Source organism: Pleurodeles waltl, chromosome 9, assembly GCF_031143425.1.
Source record: "Pleurodeles waltl isolate 20211129_DDA chromosome 9, aPleWal1.hap1.20221129, whole genome shotgun sequence".
Classification (NCBI taxonomy): domain Eukaryota; kingdom Metazoa; phylum Chordata; class Amphibia; order Caudata; family Salamandridae; genus Pleurodeles; species Pleurodeles waltl.
The window spans coordinates 6,482,234-6,497,690 of NC_090448.1; the positions used below are offsets into that span (position 1 = coordinate 6,482,234).

Sequence of the window (15,457 nt, forward strand, 5' to 3'; positions counted from 1 at the left end):
TTGATACAGTGTGGCGTGATGAAAACATGTCCTGACACAGTGTGGCGTGATCAAAGCATGTCCTGGCACAGTGTGGCATGATCCAAACATGTCCTGACACACAGTGTGGCATGATCAGGACATGTCCTGACAGTGTGTCATGATCAGAACATGTCCTGGCAATGTGGCATGATCAAAACATGTCCTTACACAGTGTGGCATGATCAAAACATGTCCTCACACACAGTGTGGCATGATCAGATCATGTCCTGACACACTGTGGTGTGATCAGGACATGTCCCAGCACAGTGTGGTGTGATCAGAACATGTCCTCACACACAATGTGGCGTGATCAGAACATGTCTTGACAAAGTGTGGCGTAATGAAAACATGTCCTGACACAGTGTGGCGTGATCAAAGCATGTCCTGGCACAGTGTGGCATGATCCAAACATGTCCTGACACACAGTGTGGCCTGATCAAAACATTTCCTTACACAGTGTGGCCTGACCCAAATATGTCCTGTGACCTAAGCTGTGAGCAGCTTAGGGCCATGCGCAGCCGGTTGGCCACAATGGAGGTTTGGGTGCTGGGCCTGGCCACTGGACATGTGACCCATCCAACCCCCTATTATATGTTGGATGGAGAATCTGGCGTGACTCCAGACCTTGCAGACAACCTCCACTGCGTATGTCCAGAGTCTGTGCATGGTGGGGGTTCACCAGTTAAGGAGGAGTGGGTGCAGACCCCAGCCACAGGGTCAGCCCTGTGTTAAACATGTCTTATGAGGATCTTACCATGAGCTCAGTGCAATGCATGTGGGTGGTGGTCCTTGCCGGAGCCTAGGCACGGAGTCCACGCCCTGATGCGGGCTGGACGCTATGAATCACGTCAGGAGGGATGTTATTGAATACGTCATGAGTGGCACAGGCCAGGCCCTGCGGTCAACCCACCATTGCTGACCCACCATCGCGCATAGGCAGCCGTGGGCAGCCCACAAGGGGTTGGGTCCGGTGGGTGGTTGGCCACCCGTGCGCAGTTGCCCGCAGATGTATCCAAATAAGATATTAAAGATACAGGATGTTAAAAAAACATAGCAATTGGCTGAAAGCCAGACTAAAGCGGGGTTATAAACAGGCCTTCGAATAAAATAAGATATTCACCAGTTACACATAACTGACATATGTATAATTTGCAGCGTTATTGTGCACGGCTTATGACTGCGCAGATGACATCTCTGGGTGGAAGTTAGACTTCTCAGTTCCCTATACCTGCACATTTCAGTGTTTTTTTTTAAAGCTGTAGGTTTATTTCCTCTGCCCAGGAATGAGGATTCCTCTCATCAGAAGGCATGAGCCCTGGTTTAAATGCCTCTCCTCCCAAGTGCTGCCTCCAACCTGTAATCTGTCCTATCCCTTAAAGCGGATATTGCATGGCTGTGCACTGGCCAGAGCCACCAATGAAACTACAGGGATTCAGAAGCCCCCGCCTCACTGGCCATGTTAACCCCACACAGGGAGCTTGACCTGCACACATGAGATCTCCAGACTAAAGCCAATAACCACTGAAGTAACCACCAACAGAAGGTGCCACATTAGATACTAGCACAAAGCGCCTCAATGCGCTGCCAGAGGCCACAAGCGCTATATAAATGCCAATACAATACTATGGCGTTTCAATCCGCAGAAGCAGCTGCTTTTTATTGTTTTTTTTTTGCTTGTGGCCCAGATCTGTAACCTGGGCGTATAAAGTGATTTGTTTGTGCTGTTGACGCCTATTGACAGCATGAATCTGACCCTGCCACTCCTGAGTGCCTAGAAGCTGGGGGTATCGGGGAGGAGAATCCCTCTCTGATTGGAGAGTGCTGGGGGGGTGGGGGAAATCAGGAGAGAATCCGTCTCTGATTGGTCATTGCATTTGGGGAGGGGTCGTTGGGGAGAATCAGTCTCTCATTGGTCAGTGCTGGGTGGCTCAGGTGAGAATCTTTCTCTGATTGGTTAGTGCATTGGGGGAGGGTGGGTGGTGTCAGGGGAGAATCCGTCTCCAATTAGTCAGTGCTGTTGGGGGTGGGGAGGATCAGGAGAGAATCCATCTCCGATTGCTCAGTGCTGGAGTGATCAGGGGAGAACCAGTCTCTGGTTGGTCAGTGCTGGAGGGAAGGATGTGGTGTCAGGGGAGAATCTGTCTCTGATTGGTCAGTACTGAGGGGCTCAGGGAAGAATCTCTGATTTGGTCAGTGCTGGGGTGATCAGGGGAGAATCCGTCCCTGATTGGTCAGAGCTAGGGTGATCAGGGGAAAATCCGTTGCTGGTTGGTCAGTGCTGAGGGGCTCAGAGGAGAATCGATCTCTGATTGGTCAGTGTTGAGGGGCTCAGAGAAGAATACGTCTCTGATTTGGTCAGTGATGGGGTGATCAGGGGAGAACCAGTCTCTGATTGGTCAGTGCTAGGGTGATCAGGGGCGAATCCGACTCTGATTGGTCAGTACTATGAGATGAGGGAGGGCAGCCTTCTCTGCCCCTGCAGGCTTCAGAACTATCCATGAACTGTGGCTCTGCTGCCAGGCGGTGAGAGGTGCCAAGAAGCTGCCTTCCCGGCGCGCGGGTGGTTGCTGTGGGGGATCTGGGCTGGAACCACAGGGGCTTCTGCACTATGTGCTCTGCTGCTGGAGTTTACCTGGGAGGGTGATTTGCTGTAGAGTTTAAAGAGGTTGGTTGTAGGTCTGCTGTGGGGGTTGGTGCACTGCGGCAGACCTGAAGACAGATTATTTAGTTTTCTACAGCAAGGGTTCAGAGGGATTGTTGGTAGTCTGCGCAGGGGTGATGGGTGGGTTGGTGGTCTGCGCAGGGGTGGGTTGGTGGTCTGCGCATGGGTGAGGGGTGGGTTGGTGGTCTGCAGGAGGGGTGAGGGGTGGGTTGGTGGTCTGCGCAGGGGTGAGGGGTGGGTTGGTGGTCTGCAGGAGGGGTGGGTTGGTGGTCTGCGCAGGGGTGAGGGGTGGGTTGGTGGTCTGCAGGAGGGGTGGGTTGGTGGTCTGCGCAGGGGTTAGGGGTGGGTTGGTGGTCTGCGCAGGGGTTAGGGGTGGGTTGGTGGTCTGCGCAGGGGTGAGGGGTGGGTTGGTGGTCTGCGCAGGGGTGAGGGGTGGGTTGGTGGTCTGCGCAGGGGTGAGGAGTGGGTTGGTGGTCTGCGCAGGGGTGAGGAGTGGGTTGGTTGTCTGCGCAGGGGTGAGGGGTGGGTTGGTAGTCTGCGCAGGGGTGAGGGGTGGGTTGGTGGTCTGCAGCAGGGGTGAGGGGTGGGTTGGTGGTCTGCGCAGGGGTGAGGGGTGGGTTGGTGGTCTGCGCAGGGGTGAGGGGTGGGTTGGTGGTCTGCGCAGGGGTGAGGGGTGGGTTGGTGGTCTGCGCAGGGGTGAGGGGTGGGTTGGTGGTCTGCGCAGGGGTGAGGGGTGGGTTGGTGGTCTGCGCAGGGGTGAGGGGTGGGTTGGTGGTCTGCGCAGGGGTGAGGGGTGGGTTGGTGGTTTGCGCAGGGGTGAGGGGTGGGTTGGTGGTCTGCGCAGGGGTGAGGGGTGGGTTGGTGGTCTGCAGCAGGGGTGGGTTGGTGGTCTGCGCATGGGTTAGGGGTGGGTTGGTGGTCTGCGCAGGGGTGAGGGGTGGGTTGGTGGTCTGCAGGAGGGGTGAGGGGTGGGTTGGTGGTCTGCGCAGGGGTGAGGGGTGGGTTGGTGGTCTGCGCAGGGGTGAGGGGTGGGTTGGTAGTCTGCGCAGGGGTGAGGGGTGGGTTGGTAGTCTGCGCAGGGGTGAGGAGTGGGTTGGTGGTCTGCAGCAGGGGTGAGGGGTGTGTTGGTGGTCTGCGCAGGGGTGAGGGGTGGGTTGGTGGTCTGCGCAGGGGTGAGGGGTGGGTTGGTGGTCTGCAGGAGGGGTGAGGGGTGGGTTGGTGGTCTGCAGGAGGGGTGAGGGGTGGGTTGGTGGTCTGCGCAGGGGTGATGGGTGGGTTGGTGGTCTGCGCAGGGGTGAGGGGTGGGTTGGTGGTCTGCGCAGGGGTGAGGGGTGGGTTGGTGGTCTGCAGGAGGGGTGAGGGGTGGGTTGGTGGTCTGCGCAGGGGTGAAGGGTGGGTTGGTGGTCTGCGCAGGGGTGAAGGGTGGGTTGGTGGTCTGCGCAGGGGTGAGGGGTGGGTTGGTGGTCTGCGCAGGGGTGAGGGGTGGGTTGGTGGTCTGCGCAGGGGTGAAGGGTGGGTTGGTGGTCTGCAGGAGGGGTGAGGGGTGGGTTGGTGGTCTGCGCAGGGGTGAGGGGTGGGTTGGTGGTCTGCAGTAGGGGTGGATTGGTGGTCTGCAGGAGGGGTGGGTTGGTGGTCTGCGCAGGGGTGATGGGTGGGTTGGTGGTCTGCGCAGGGGTGAGGGGTGGGTTGGTGGTCTGCGCAGGGGTGAGGGGTGGGTTGGTGGTCTGCAGGAGGGGTGAGGGGTGGGTTGGTGGTCTGCGCAGGGGTGAGGGGTGGGTTGGTGGTCTGCGCAGGGGTGAAGGGTGGGTTGGTGGTCTGCGCAGGGCTGAAGGGTTGGTTGGTCTGCAGCAGGGGTGAGGGGTGGGTTGGTGGTCTGCAGCAGGGCTGAAGGGTTGGTTGGTCTGCAGCAGGGGCGAGGGGTGGGTTGGTGGTCTGCAGCAGGGCTGAAGGGTTGGTTGGTCTGCAGCAGGGGTGAGGGGTGGGTTGGTGGTCTGCAGGAGGGGTGAGGGGTGGGTTGGTGGTCTGCAGGAGGGGTGAGGGGTGGGTTGGTGGTCTGCGCAGGGGTGAGGGGTGGGTTGGTGGTCTGCAGGAGGGGTGAGGGGTGGGTTGGTGGTCTGCAGGAGGGGTGAGGGGTGGGTTGGTGGTCTGCAGGAGGGGTGAGGGGTGGGTTGGTGGTCTGCAGGAGGGGTGAGGGGTGGGTTGGTGGTCTGCAGGAGGGGTGAGGGGTGGGTTGGTGGTCTGCAGCAGGGCGGAAGGGTTGGTTGGTCTGCAGCAGGGGTGAGGGGTGGGTTGGTGGTCTGCAGGAGGGGTGGGTTGGTGGTCTGCAGCAGGGCTGAAGGGTTGGTTGGTCTGCAGCAGGGGTGAGGGGTGGGTTGGTGGTCTGCAGCAGGGGTGAAGGGTTGGTTGGTCTGCAGCAGGGTTGAGGGGTGGGTTGGTGGTCTGCAGGAGGGGTGAGGGGTGGGTTGGTGGTCTGTGCAGGGGTGAGGGGTGGGTTGGTGGTCTGCGCAGGGGTGAGGGGTGGGTTGGTGGTCTGCAGGAGGGGTGAGGGGTGGGTTGGTGGTCTGCAGGAGGGGTGAGGGGTGGGTTGGTGGTCTGCAGGAGGGGTGAGGGGTGGGTTGGTGGTCTGCGCAGGGGTGAGGGGTGGGTTGGTGGTCTGTGCAGGGGTGAAGGGTGGGTTGGTGGTCTGCCGGAGGGGTGGGTTGGTGGTCTGCGCAGGGGTGAGGGGTGGGTTGGTGGTCTGCGCAGGGGTGAGGGGTGGGTTGGTGATCTGCGCAGTGGTGAGGGGTGGGTTGGTGGTCTGCGCATGGGTGAGGGGTGGGTTGTGGCCTGCAGGAGGGGTGAGGGATGGGTTGGTGGTCTGCGCAGGGGTGAGGGGTGGATTGGTGGTCTGCAGGAGGGGTGAGGGGTGGGTTGGTGGTCTGCGCAGGGGTGAGGGGTGGGTTGGTGGTCTGCGCAGGGGTGAGGGGTGGGTTGGTGGTTTGCAGGAGGGGTGAGGTGTGGGTTGGTGGTCTGCGCAGGGGTGAGGTGTGGGTTGGTGGTCTGCAGCAGGGCTGAAGGGTTGGTTGGTCTGCAGCAGGGGTGAGGGGTGGGTTGGTGGTTTGCAGGAGGGGTGAGGTGTGGGTTGGTGGTCTGCGCAGGGGTGAGGGGTGGGTTGGTGGTTTGCAGGAGGGGTGAGGTGTGGGTTGGTGGTCTGCGCAGGGGTGAGGTGTGGGTTGGTGGTCTGCAGCAGGGCTGAAGGGTTGGTTGGTCTGCAGCAGGGGTGAGGGGTGGGTTGGTGGTCTGCAGGAGGGGTGAGGGGTGGGTTGGTGGTCTGCAGCAGGGGTGAGGGGTGGGTTGGTGATCTGCGCAGTGGTGAGGGGTGGGTTGGTGGTCTGCGCATGGGTGAGGGGTGGGTTGTGGTCTGCAGGAGGGGTGAGGGATGGGTTGGTGGTCTGCGCAGGGGTGAGGGGTGGATTGGTGGTCTGCAGGAGGGGTGATGGGTGGGTTGGTGGTCTGCGCAGGGGTGAGGGGTGGGTTGGTGGTCTGCGCAGGGGTGAGGGGTGGGTTGGTGGTTTGCAGGAGGGGTGAGGTGTGGGTTGGTGGTCTGCGCAGGGGTGAGGTGTGGGTTGGTGGTCTGCAGCAGGGCTGAAGGGTTGGTTGGTCTGCAGCAGGGGTGAGGGGTGGGTTGGTGGTTTGCAGGAGGGGTGAGGTGTGGGTTGGTGGTCTGCGCAGGGGTGAGGGGTGGGTTGGTGGTTTGCAGGAGGGGTGAGGTGTGGGTTGGTGGTCTGCGCAGGGGTGAGGTGTGGGTTGGTGGTCTGCAGCAGGGCTGAAGGGTTGGTTGGTCTGCAGCAGGGGTGAGGGGTGGGTTGGTGGTCTGCAGGAGGGGTGAGGGGTGGGTTGGTGGTCTGCAGCAGGGCTGAAGGGTTGGTTGGTCTGCAGCAGGGGTGAGGGTGGGTTGGTGGTCTGCAGGAGGGCTGAAGGGTTGGTTGGTCTGCAGCAGGGGCGAGGGGTGGGTTGGTGGTCTGCAGCAGGGCTGAAGGGTTGGTTGGTCTGCAGCAGGGGTGAGGGGTGGGTTGGTGGTCTGCAGGAGGGGTGAGGGGTGGGTTGGTGGTCTGCGCAGGGGTGAGGGGTGGGTTGGTGGTTTGCAGGAGGGGTGAGGGGTGGGTTGGTGGTCTGCGCAGGGGTGAGGGGTGGGTTGGTGGTCTGCAGGAGGGGTGAGGGGTGGATTGGTTGGTCTGCGGCAGAGGTGAGGGGTGGATTGGTCTATAGAAGGGGTGAGGGGTGGGTTAGTGGTCTGCGGCAGGAGTGAGGGGTGGTGGTCTGTAGCAGGAGTGAGGGGTGGGTTGGTGGCCTGCGGCAGGGGTGAAAGGCTGGTTGGTGGTCTGTGGCAGGACTGAGGAGTTGAATGGTGGTCTGCGACAGGGGTGAGGCGTTGGTTGTCTGTGGCAGGGATGAGGGGTTGAATGATGGTCTGTGGCAGGGATGGGGGGTTGGTTGGTGGTCTGTGGCAGGGATGAGGGGTTGGTTGGTGGTCTGTGGCAGGGAAGTGGGGTTGATTGATGGCCTGCAGCAGAGATGAGGGTTGGTTGGTGGTCTGTGGCAGGGATGCGGGGTTGGTTGGTCGGTCTGTGGCAGGGATGAGGGGTTGGTTGGTGGTCTGTGGCAGGGATGAGGGGTTGGTTGGTGGCCTGCGGCAGGGATGAGGGTTTGTTGGTGGTCTGCGGCAGGGATGAAGGTTGATAGTTGGTCTGCGGCTGGGCTGAAGGTGGGATGGTGGTCTGCGGCAGGGGTGAGGGGTTGGTTGGTGGTCTGTGGCAGGGATGAGGGGTTGGTTGGTTGGTCTGTGGCAGGGATGAGGGGTTGGTTGGTAGTCTGTGGCAGGGATGAGGGGTTGGTTGACGGCCTGCAGCAGGAATGAAGGTTTGTTGGTGGTCTGCAGCAGGGATGAGGGTTGATAGTTGGTCTGCGGCAGGGCTGAGGGTGGGTTGGTGGTCTGCGGCAGGATGAGGGTTGATAGTTGGACTGCGGCAGGGCTGAGGGTGGGTTGGTGGTCTGCGGCAGGATGAGGGTTGATTGTTGGTCTGCGGCAGGGCTGAGGGTGGGTTGGTGGTCTGCGGCAGGATGAGGGTTGATTGTTGGTCTGCGGCAGGGCTGAGGGTGGGTTGGTGGTCTGCGGCAGGGCTGAGGGTGGGTTGGTGGTCTGCGGCAGGATGAGGGTTGATTGTTGGTGTGCGGCAGGGCTGAGGGTGGGTTGGTGGTCTGCGGCAGGATGAGGGTTGATTGTTGGTCTGCGGCAGGGCTGAGGGTGGGTTGGTGGTATGCGGCAGAGATGATTGTTGATTTTTGGTCTGCGGAAGGTGTGAGGGTCAGTTGGTGGTCTGTGGCACAGGTGAGGGGTTGGTTGGAGGTCTGTGGCAGGGATGAAGGGTTGATTGTTGGTGGTATGCGGCAGAGATGATTGTTGATTTTTGGTCTGCGGAAGGTGTGAGGGTCAGTTGGTGGTCTGTGGCACAGGTGAGGGGTTGGTTGGAGGTCTGTGGCAGGGATGAAGGGTTGAATGATGGTCTGCAGCAGAGATAAGGGTTGGTGGTATGCTCCATGAGTATAACAAGGTATTGGCTTTGGGAAAGGTCCGGAACGACGCTTGCCTGAACAACGCAGGCCTTTTTCTTTGCCTTAACCACGCATGTGCTGAACAACGCACATGCGTGGTTAAGGCGGAGAAAAAGGAAGATCCATCGGGAAAGAATGCGATCAGGTAAGTGGGGCTGGGGCAGGGGGTGAAGTGGTTGGGGTGGTTATTTTTTTTTTTTTAAGGGTTCAGGTGGGGGGAGGTACTATGGTTTTTAGGGCGGGTTGGGGTTATTTTGTTTTTAGGGGTGGGGTGGGGGGTTGGGGTAATTTTGTATTCAGGGCAGGAGGGGGCAGGTTATTAGGAGTGGGGGTGTCAGAGTTGTTTTGTATTTAGGGCAGATATTTAGGGGTGGGGGTTGGGGTAATTTTGTATTTAGGGCTGGTGGGGGGGTCGGGCTTTTAGGGGCTGGGTGGGGGGTTGTGATAATTTTGTATTCAGGGCAGGCGGGGGATGGGTTTTTAGGGGCGGGAGTGGTGGGTGGTTCGGGGTAATTTTGGTTTTAGGGGTTGGGTAGTTTATTTTTGGGGGATGGGTCTGTTTTAGGGCTAAGTGGGGTGGGGGTATCAGGGTAGTTTTTAAAGGTGGGGGGTCGGGGTACTTTTGTTTCTAGGGGGAGGGTGGGTGTTCAGGTTACTTTTGTTTTTAGGGATTGGGTTGTTTTATTTTTGGGGGTGGTGGTCGGTTTTAGGGCTAAGGGTGAGTGGGGAGGTATTGGGGTGGTTTTTAAGGGTGGGAGGTCAGGGCACTTCTGTTTTTAGGGTGTGGGTGGCATGCAACAACCATACATGCCACTTCCACACATGCCTTTACAACTAAAAATCGTTGCGAAGGCCTGCGTGGTAAAGGCATTAGTGGTGGTAACGCGGTCGTTGTTGTGACCCCGTTGTTCAAGCATGCGTGGTTCCATCATACAACCCTAGGACCCCCCTTCAAGCATCTTAAAAGGGTGCGGTCACTGGGACCTATGGGCCAGTGAGGTGGGTGCCAATTGAAGTGAGGTGGGTCCGCGCCAGGGAGGGGAGGTGGGCCCGCGCCATGGGCCGGTGAGGGGAGGTTGGAGTGCGCCAGGGGCCAGGGAGGTAAGTGCCAGGGGCCGGGGAGTTGGGTGCCAGGGGCCGTTGTGCCAGTGAGGTGGGTGCCTGGGGCCGGTGTGCCGGTGAGGTGGGTGCCTGGGGCCGGTGTGCCGGTGAGGTGGGTGCCTGGGGCCGGTGTGGTGAGTGCCAGGGGCCGGAGAGGTGGGTGCCTGGGGCCGGTGTGCCAGTGAGGTGGGTGCCTGGGGCCAGTGTGGTGGGTGCCAGGGGCTAGTGTGTTGAGTGCCAGGGGCCGGAGAGGTGGGTACCAGGGGCCGGAGAGGTGAGTGCCAGGGGCCGGGTGAGGTGAGTGCCAGGGGCCGGGTGAGGTGAGTGCCAGGGGCCGGGTGAGGTGAGTGCCAGGGGCCGGGTGAGGTGGGTGCCAGGGGCCGGGTGAGGTGGGTGCCAGGGGCCGGGTGAGGTGGGTGCCAGGGGCCGGGTGAGGTGGGTGCCAGGGGCCGGGTGAGGTGGGTGCCAGGGACTGGAGAGGTGGGTGCCAGGGGCCGGTAAGGTGGAGGCCGAAGAGGTGGGTGCCAGGGGCTAGGTGAGGTGAGTGTCAGGGGCCGGTGAGGTGGGTGCCAGGGGCCGGGAAGGTGGGTGCCAGGGGCTGGGTGAGGTGGGCGCCAGGGGCTGGGTGAGGTGGGCGCCAGGGGCTGGAGAGGTTAGTGCCAGGAGCCAGTAATGTGGGGGCCGAAGAGGTGGGTGCCAGGGGCCGGGTGAGGTGAGTGCCAGGGGCCGGGGAGGTGGGTGCCAGGGCCCGCGTGAGGTAGGTGCCAGGGCCCGCGTGAGGTAGGTGCCAGGGCCCGCGTGAGGTAGGTGCCAGGGCCCGCGTGAGGTAGGTGCCAGGGCCCGCGTGAGGTAGGTGCCAGGGCCCGCGTGAGGTAGGTGCCAGGGCCCGCGTGAGGTAGGTGCCAGGGCCCGCGTGAGGTAGGTGCCAGGGCCCGCGTGAGGTAGGTGCCAGGGCCCGCGTGAGGTAGGTGCCAGGGCCCGCGTGAGGTAGGTGCCAGGGCCCGCGTGAGGTAGGTGCCAGGGGCCGGGTGAGGTAGGTGCCAGGGGCCGGGTGAGGTGGGTGCCAGGGGCCGGGTGAGGTGGGTGCCAGGGGCCGGGTGAGGTGGGTGCCAGGGGCCGGGTGAGGTGGGTGCCAGGGGCCGGGTGAGGTGGGCGCCAGGGGCTGGAGAGGTTAGTGCCAGTAATGTGGGGGCCGAAGAGGTGGGTGCCAGGGGCCGGGTGAGGTGGGTGCCAGGGGCCGGGTGAGGTGGGTGCCAGGGGCCGGGTGAGGTGGGTGCCAGGGGCCGGGTGAGGTGGGTGCCAGGGGCTGGGTGAGGTAGGTGGCAGGGCCCGGGTGAGGTAGGTGGCAGGGGCCGGGTGAGGTTGGTGCCAGGGGCCGGGTGAGGTGGGTGCCACCAACCATCAAGTAGTTGCCCATAGGCCTCCTCTGTCGTCAGCGCCGGTGACAAAGTGCTGATAAAGGACAGTGTTAGGGAGTAAATGACAGAAGGGAGTGTGTGGGGGGTGAGGTGGGGGGCATGCACAGCAGGGGCGGGGGCTGGGGGGGCTAAAGCGAAAAAGCACAAAATCAGAAACCAGACAAACAGAAAAAGCAAGCATTGGATACAGGAAGGAAGGAAAAACCACTAATGGAAGAGAAGAGATGGACAGGTACAAGGAGGAGAGAGGGAAGAGGAAGGAGGAAACAAAGGATGAAACAAAGGATGAGGACATAAGGAAAGGTGAAACCTAGGATAGGGGGTGAAGTGCAAGGATGAGGGGATGAATGAAAGTAACGGGTGATCCACAGATTAGAGTGAATGAGTGGAAGGATGAGGAGTGGACGATGGGGGAACTGAAAAGAGGGACGGTGGATGTATGGGCAGAGGGATGGGTGGAAGTATGGGTAGAGGGACGGGTGGAAGTACGGGTAGAGGGATGGGTGGAAATACGGGCAGAGGGATGGGTGGAAGGAGAGGTAGAGGGACGGGTGGAAGGAGAGGTAGAGGGACGGGTGGAAGGAGGGGTAGAGGGACGGGTGGAAGGAGGGGTAGAGGGACGGGTGGAAGTATGGGTAGAGGGACGGGTGGAGGGATTGGTGGTAGTATGGGTAGAGGGATGGGTGGAAGTATGGGCAGAGGGACGGGTGGAAGTACGGGCAGAGGGACGGGTGGAAGTACGGGCAGAGGGACGGGTGGAAGTACGGGCAGAGGGACGGGTGGAAGTACGGGCAGAGGGACGGGTGGAAGTACGGGTAGAGGGACGGGTGGAAGTACGGGTAGAGGGACGGGTGGAAGTACGGGTAGAGGGACGGGTGGAAGTACGGGTAGAGGGACGGGTGGAAGTACGAGTAGAGGGATGGGTGGAAGTATGGGTAGAGGAATGGGTGGAAGTATGGGTAGAGGGACGGGTAGAGGGATGGGTGGAAGTATGGGTAGAGGGACGGGTGGAAGTATGGGTAGAGGGATGGGGGAAGTATGGGTAGAGGGATGGGTGGAAGTATGGGCAGAGTGATGGGTGGAAGTATGGGCAGAGTGATGGGTGGAAGTATGGGCAGAGGGACGGGTGGAAGTATGGGCAGATTGACGGGTGGAAGTATGGGTAGAGGGACGGGTGGAAGTACGGGTAGAGGGATGGGTGGAAGTATGGGTAGAGGGATGGGTGGAAGTATGGGTAGAGGGACGGGTAGAGGGATGGGTGGAAGTACGAGTAGAGGGATGGGTGGAAGTATGGGTAGAGGGACGGGTAGAGGGATGGGTGGAAGTATGGGTAGAGGGATGGGTGGAAGTATGGGTAGAGGGACGGGTGGAAGTACGGGTAGAGGGATGGGTGGAAGTATGGGTAGAGGGACGGGTGGAAGTACGGGTGGAAGTACGGGTAGATGAAGTATGGGTAGATGGAAGGGTGGAAGTATGGGTAGAGGGACGGGTGGAAGGAGGGGTAGAGGGACGGGTGGAAGGAGGGGTAGAGGGACGGGTGGAAGGAGGGGTAGAGGGACGGGTGGAAGGAGGGGTAGAGGGACGGGTGGAAGGAGGGGTAGAGGGACGGGTGGAGGGATTGGTGGTAGTATGGGTAGAGGGATGGGTGGAAGTATGGGCAGAGGGACGGGTGGAAGTACGGGCAGAGGGACGGGTGGAAGTACGGGCAGAGGGACGGGTGGAAGTACGGGCAGAGGGACGGGTGGAAGTACGGGCAGAGGGACGGGTGGAAGTACGGGTAGAGGGACGGGTGGAAGTACGGGTAGAGGGACGGGTGGAAGTACGAGTAGAGGGATGGGTGGAAGTATGGGTAGAGGGATGGGTGGAAGTATGGGTAGAGGGACGGGTAGAGGGATGGGTGGAAGTATGGGTAGAGGGACGGGTGGAAGTATGGGTAGAGGGATGGGGGAAGTATGGGTAGAGGGATGGGTGGAAGTATGGGCAGAGGGATGGGGGAAGTCTGGGTAGAGGGATGGGTGGAAGTATGGGCAGAGTGATGGGTGGAAGTATGGGCAGAGGGACGGGTGGAAGTATGGGCAGAGGGACGGGTGGAAGTATGGGCAGAGGGACGGGTGGAAGTATGGGCAGAGGGACGGGTGGAAGTACGGGTAGAGGGATGGGTGGAAGTACGAGTAGAGGGATGGGTGGAAGTATGGGTAGAGGGACGGGTAGAGGGATGGGTGGAAGTATGGGTAGAGGGATGGGTGGAAGTATGGGTAGAGGGACGGGTGGAAGTATGGGTAGAGGGACGGGTGGAAGTACGGGTAGAGGGATGGGTGGAAGTACGAGTAGAGGGATGGGTGGAAGTATGGGTAGAGGGACGGGTAGAGGGATGGGTGGAAGTATGGGTAGAGGGACGGGTGGAAGTATGGGTAGAGGGATGGGGGAAGTATGGGTAGAGGGATGGGTGGAAGTATGGGCAGAGGGATGGGTGGAAGTATGGGTAGAGGGATGGGTGGAAGTATGGGCAGAGGGACGGGTGGAAGTATGGGCAGAGGGACGGGTGGAAGTATGGGCAGATTGACGGGTGGAAGTATGGGTAGAGGGACGGGTGGAAGTACGGGTAGAGGGATGGGTGGAAGTACGAGTAGAGGGATGGGTGGAAGTATGGGTAGAGGGACGGGTAGAGGGATGGGTGGAAGTACGAGTAGAGGGACGGGTGGAAGTATGGGTAGAGGGACGGGTAGAGGGATGGGTGGAAGTATGGGTAGAGGGATGGGTGGAAGTATGGGTAGAGGGACGGGTGGAAGTACGGGTAGAGGGATGGGTGGAAGTATGGGTAGAGGGACGGGTGGAAGTACGGGTAGATGAAGTATGGGTAGATGGATGGGTGGAAGTATGGGTAGATGGATGGGTGGAAGTATGGGTAGATGGACGGGTGGACATATGGATGGGTGAATGAGTGGATGGATGGATGATTCAAGGGTGAAGGTACCCCTTCCAAGGGGGTACAGTCTGCTTGCCTCATCTCGGTGTGAGTACAGGTATGGGCCAAGTAGCTCCTCCCTGGGGCATTTGAATGCTAGCTCAGTGTGGGGGGCAGGACGGAGGGAGGTGAGGGAGCGCCGCACCACGGGCCGGCTGTCCATCAGTCACTCCTGGTTTGAAGAGAATACTCGGTTATACAGGACTTGAGAGCTCGCGTGTGATAATCCACCTCCAGGAAGTAAGAGGCCGCCTTGGAAAGGAACTTGCCCAAGATCACAGAAGTGTGGCCAAATGAAGGTGCCAGGATTACACACACGACCTGCGTCCCGATTCCAAGAGCAGTGATTTGGTCACCGAGCGCAGAGGCGGGGGCTGGGGGTTAGGGGGGGTCTTTGGAGATGTTGCAAGAGCTGCTGGATGGAAGAACCCGATGTTATCTTAAAGACTAAGGGGCCTCCCCTCCTAGTGCTTAGATGCGGAGGGGACCAGGCTCGGCGCTGCGCGGAGGGGATGAGTGTCTCCGAGGCCTGTCAGTAAATGCACTCGTGGGGTGGACCTGGTCTTGAGGGGGCGCTTGTCCCAGATCAGTGTCCCTGGGGTACGTGAGGCGCTTCAGACCCTGAGACAACACCCCAGAAGCCGGAACAAAGGAGAAGATAAAACGAATAAATAAAAGAGAAAAGAAAAATAAACTGCTAACATTAGAAGGAGCCCGTGGCCCGGAGTAGGTCTGAGGCGAGCCCGAGGCTTGTGGGGGAGCATCGAGGGGTCCTTGTGGGCCCCACACAGCACGGAATGAGGAATAACCGAAGACGGTACCTGGTCTCCTTGGGTCCGAGGGATGCAAGAAGCCGCCAGAATAAAACACCTGATGAGGAACAGGACCCCAGGGGCCGCCATCTCCAGATAATCCTCTGCGCGTCGGCCGTCCTCAGAGTCCAGCGCCGAGAAGCCCAGCAGAAGCACTTTATAGGGCCTTCTTAACAATGCATGTTATAGCACCCACTCTCCAGAAGCGCCCAGAAACCCTTTAGCGCTTTGCATTCCTCAGAAGCGGGTTCTAGGCGCACCTCCGCCGCAGCGCCTTCACACCCGCCCTGCAGCGCCCGGTGAGCTCTCTTCGGCGCTAGGCTCTGCACCCAGTGGCCGGTGGAAGGGGAATGACTGCAGCTCCTCGACGCAGAGCCCGTGAGTGAAAAACAGGAACAAGGGCGGATTTCCTCTCTGGTATCTGCTCGCAACAGAGGGAAGGAAGTCCTCACTCTTCCAGGCCTGGACACCAAATCTGAGGGACCCCGAGGTCCAGGGAATCTGATGAGGCGGCGGCTCCGGGCCTCCCTGGCACCCTCCAAGGCAGGGATCCCGGCGTCCCTGAAACCCTCCAGGGCAGGGATCCAGGCCTCCCTGGCACCCTCCAGGGCAGGGATCCAGGCCTCCCTGGCACCCTCCAGGGCAGGGATCCAGGCCTCCCTGGCACCCTCCAGGGCAGGGATCCAGGCCTCCCTGGCACCCTCTAGGGTAGAGCTCTGGGCCTCCATGGCACCCTAGAGGGAAGAGCTCCGAGCCTCCATGACACCCTCCAGGGCAGAGATCTGGGTCTCATGGCACCCTCCAGGGCAGGGATCTGGACCTCCCTGGCACCCTCCAGGACAGGGATCCTGGCCTCCCAGGCACCCTCCAGGACAGAGCTCTGGGT

General features: G+C 60.6%; 1 protein-coding gene across 2 annotated transcripts in view; it reads right to left on the reverse strand.

Moving 5' to 3' along the window:
* STAB1 (stabilin 1) overlaps positions 1–14,982 on the reverse strand; it is an 829,863-nt gene extending 814,881 nt beyond the window's left edge. For both annotated transcript variants that reach the window (XM_069206091.1, XM_069206090.1), the window contains exon 1: positions 14,581–14,982. In XM_069206091.1, the coding sequence (XP_069062192.1) occupies positions 14,581–14,661 (81 nt within the window). In that variant the 5' untranslated portion in view covers positions 14,662–14,982. The remainder of the gene's footprint in view (positions 1–14,580) is intronic.
* Between the last annotated feature and the right edge of the window lie 475 nt (positions 14,983–15,457).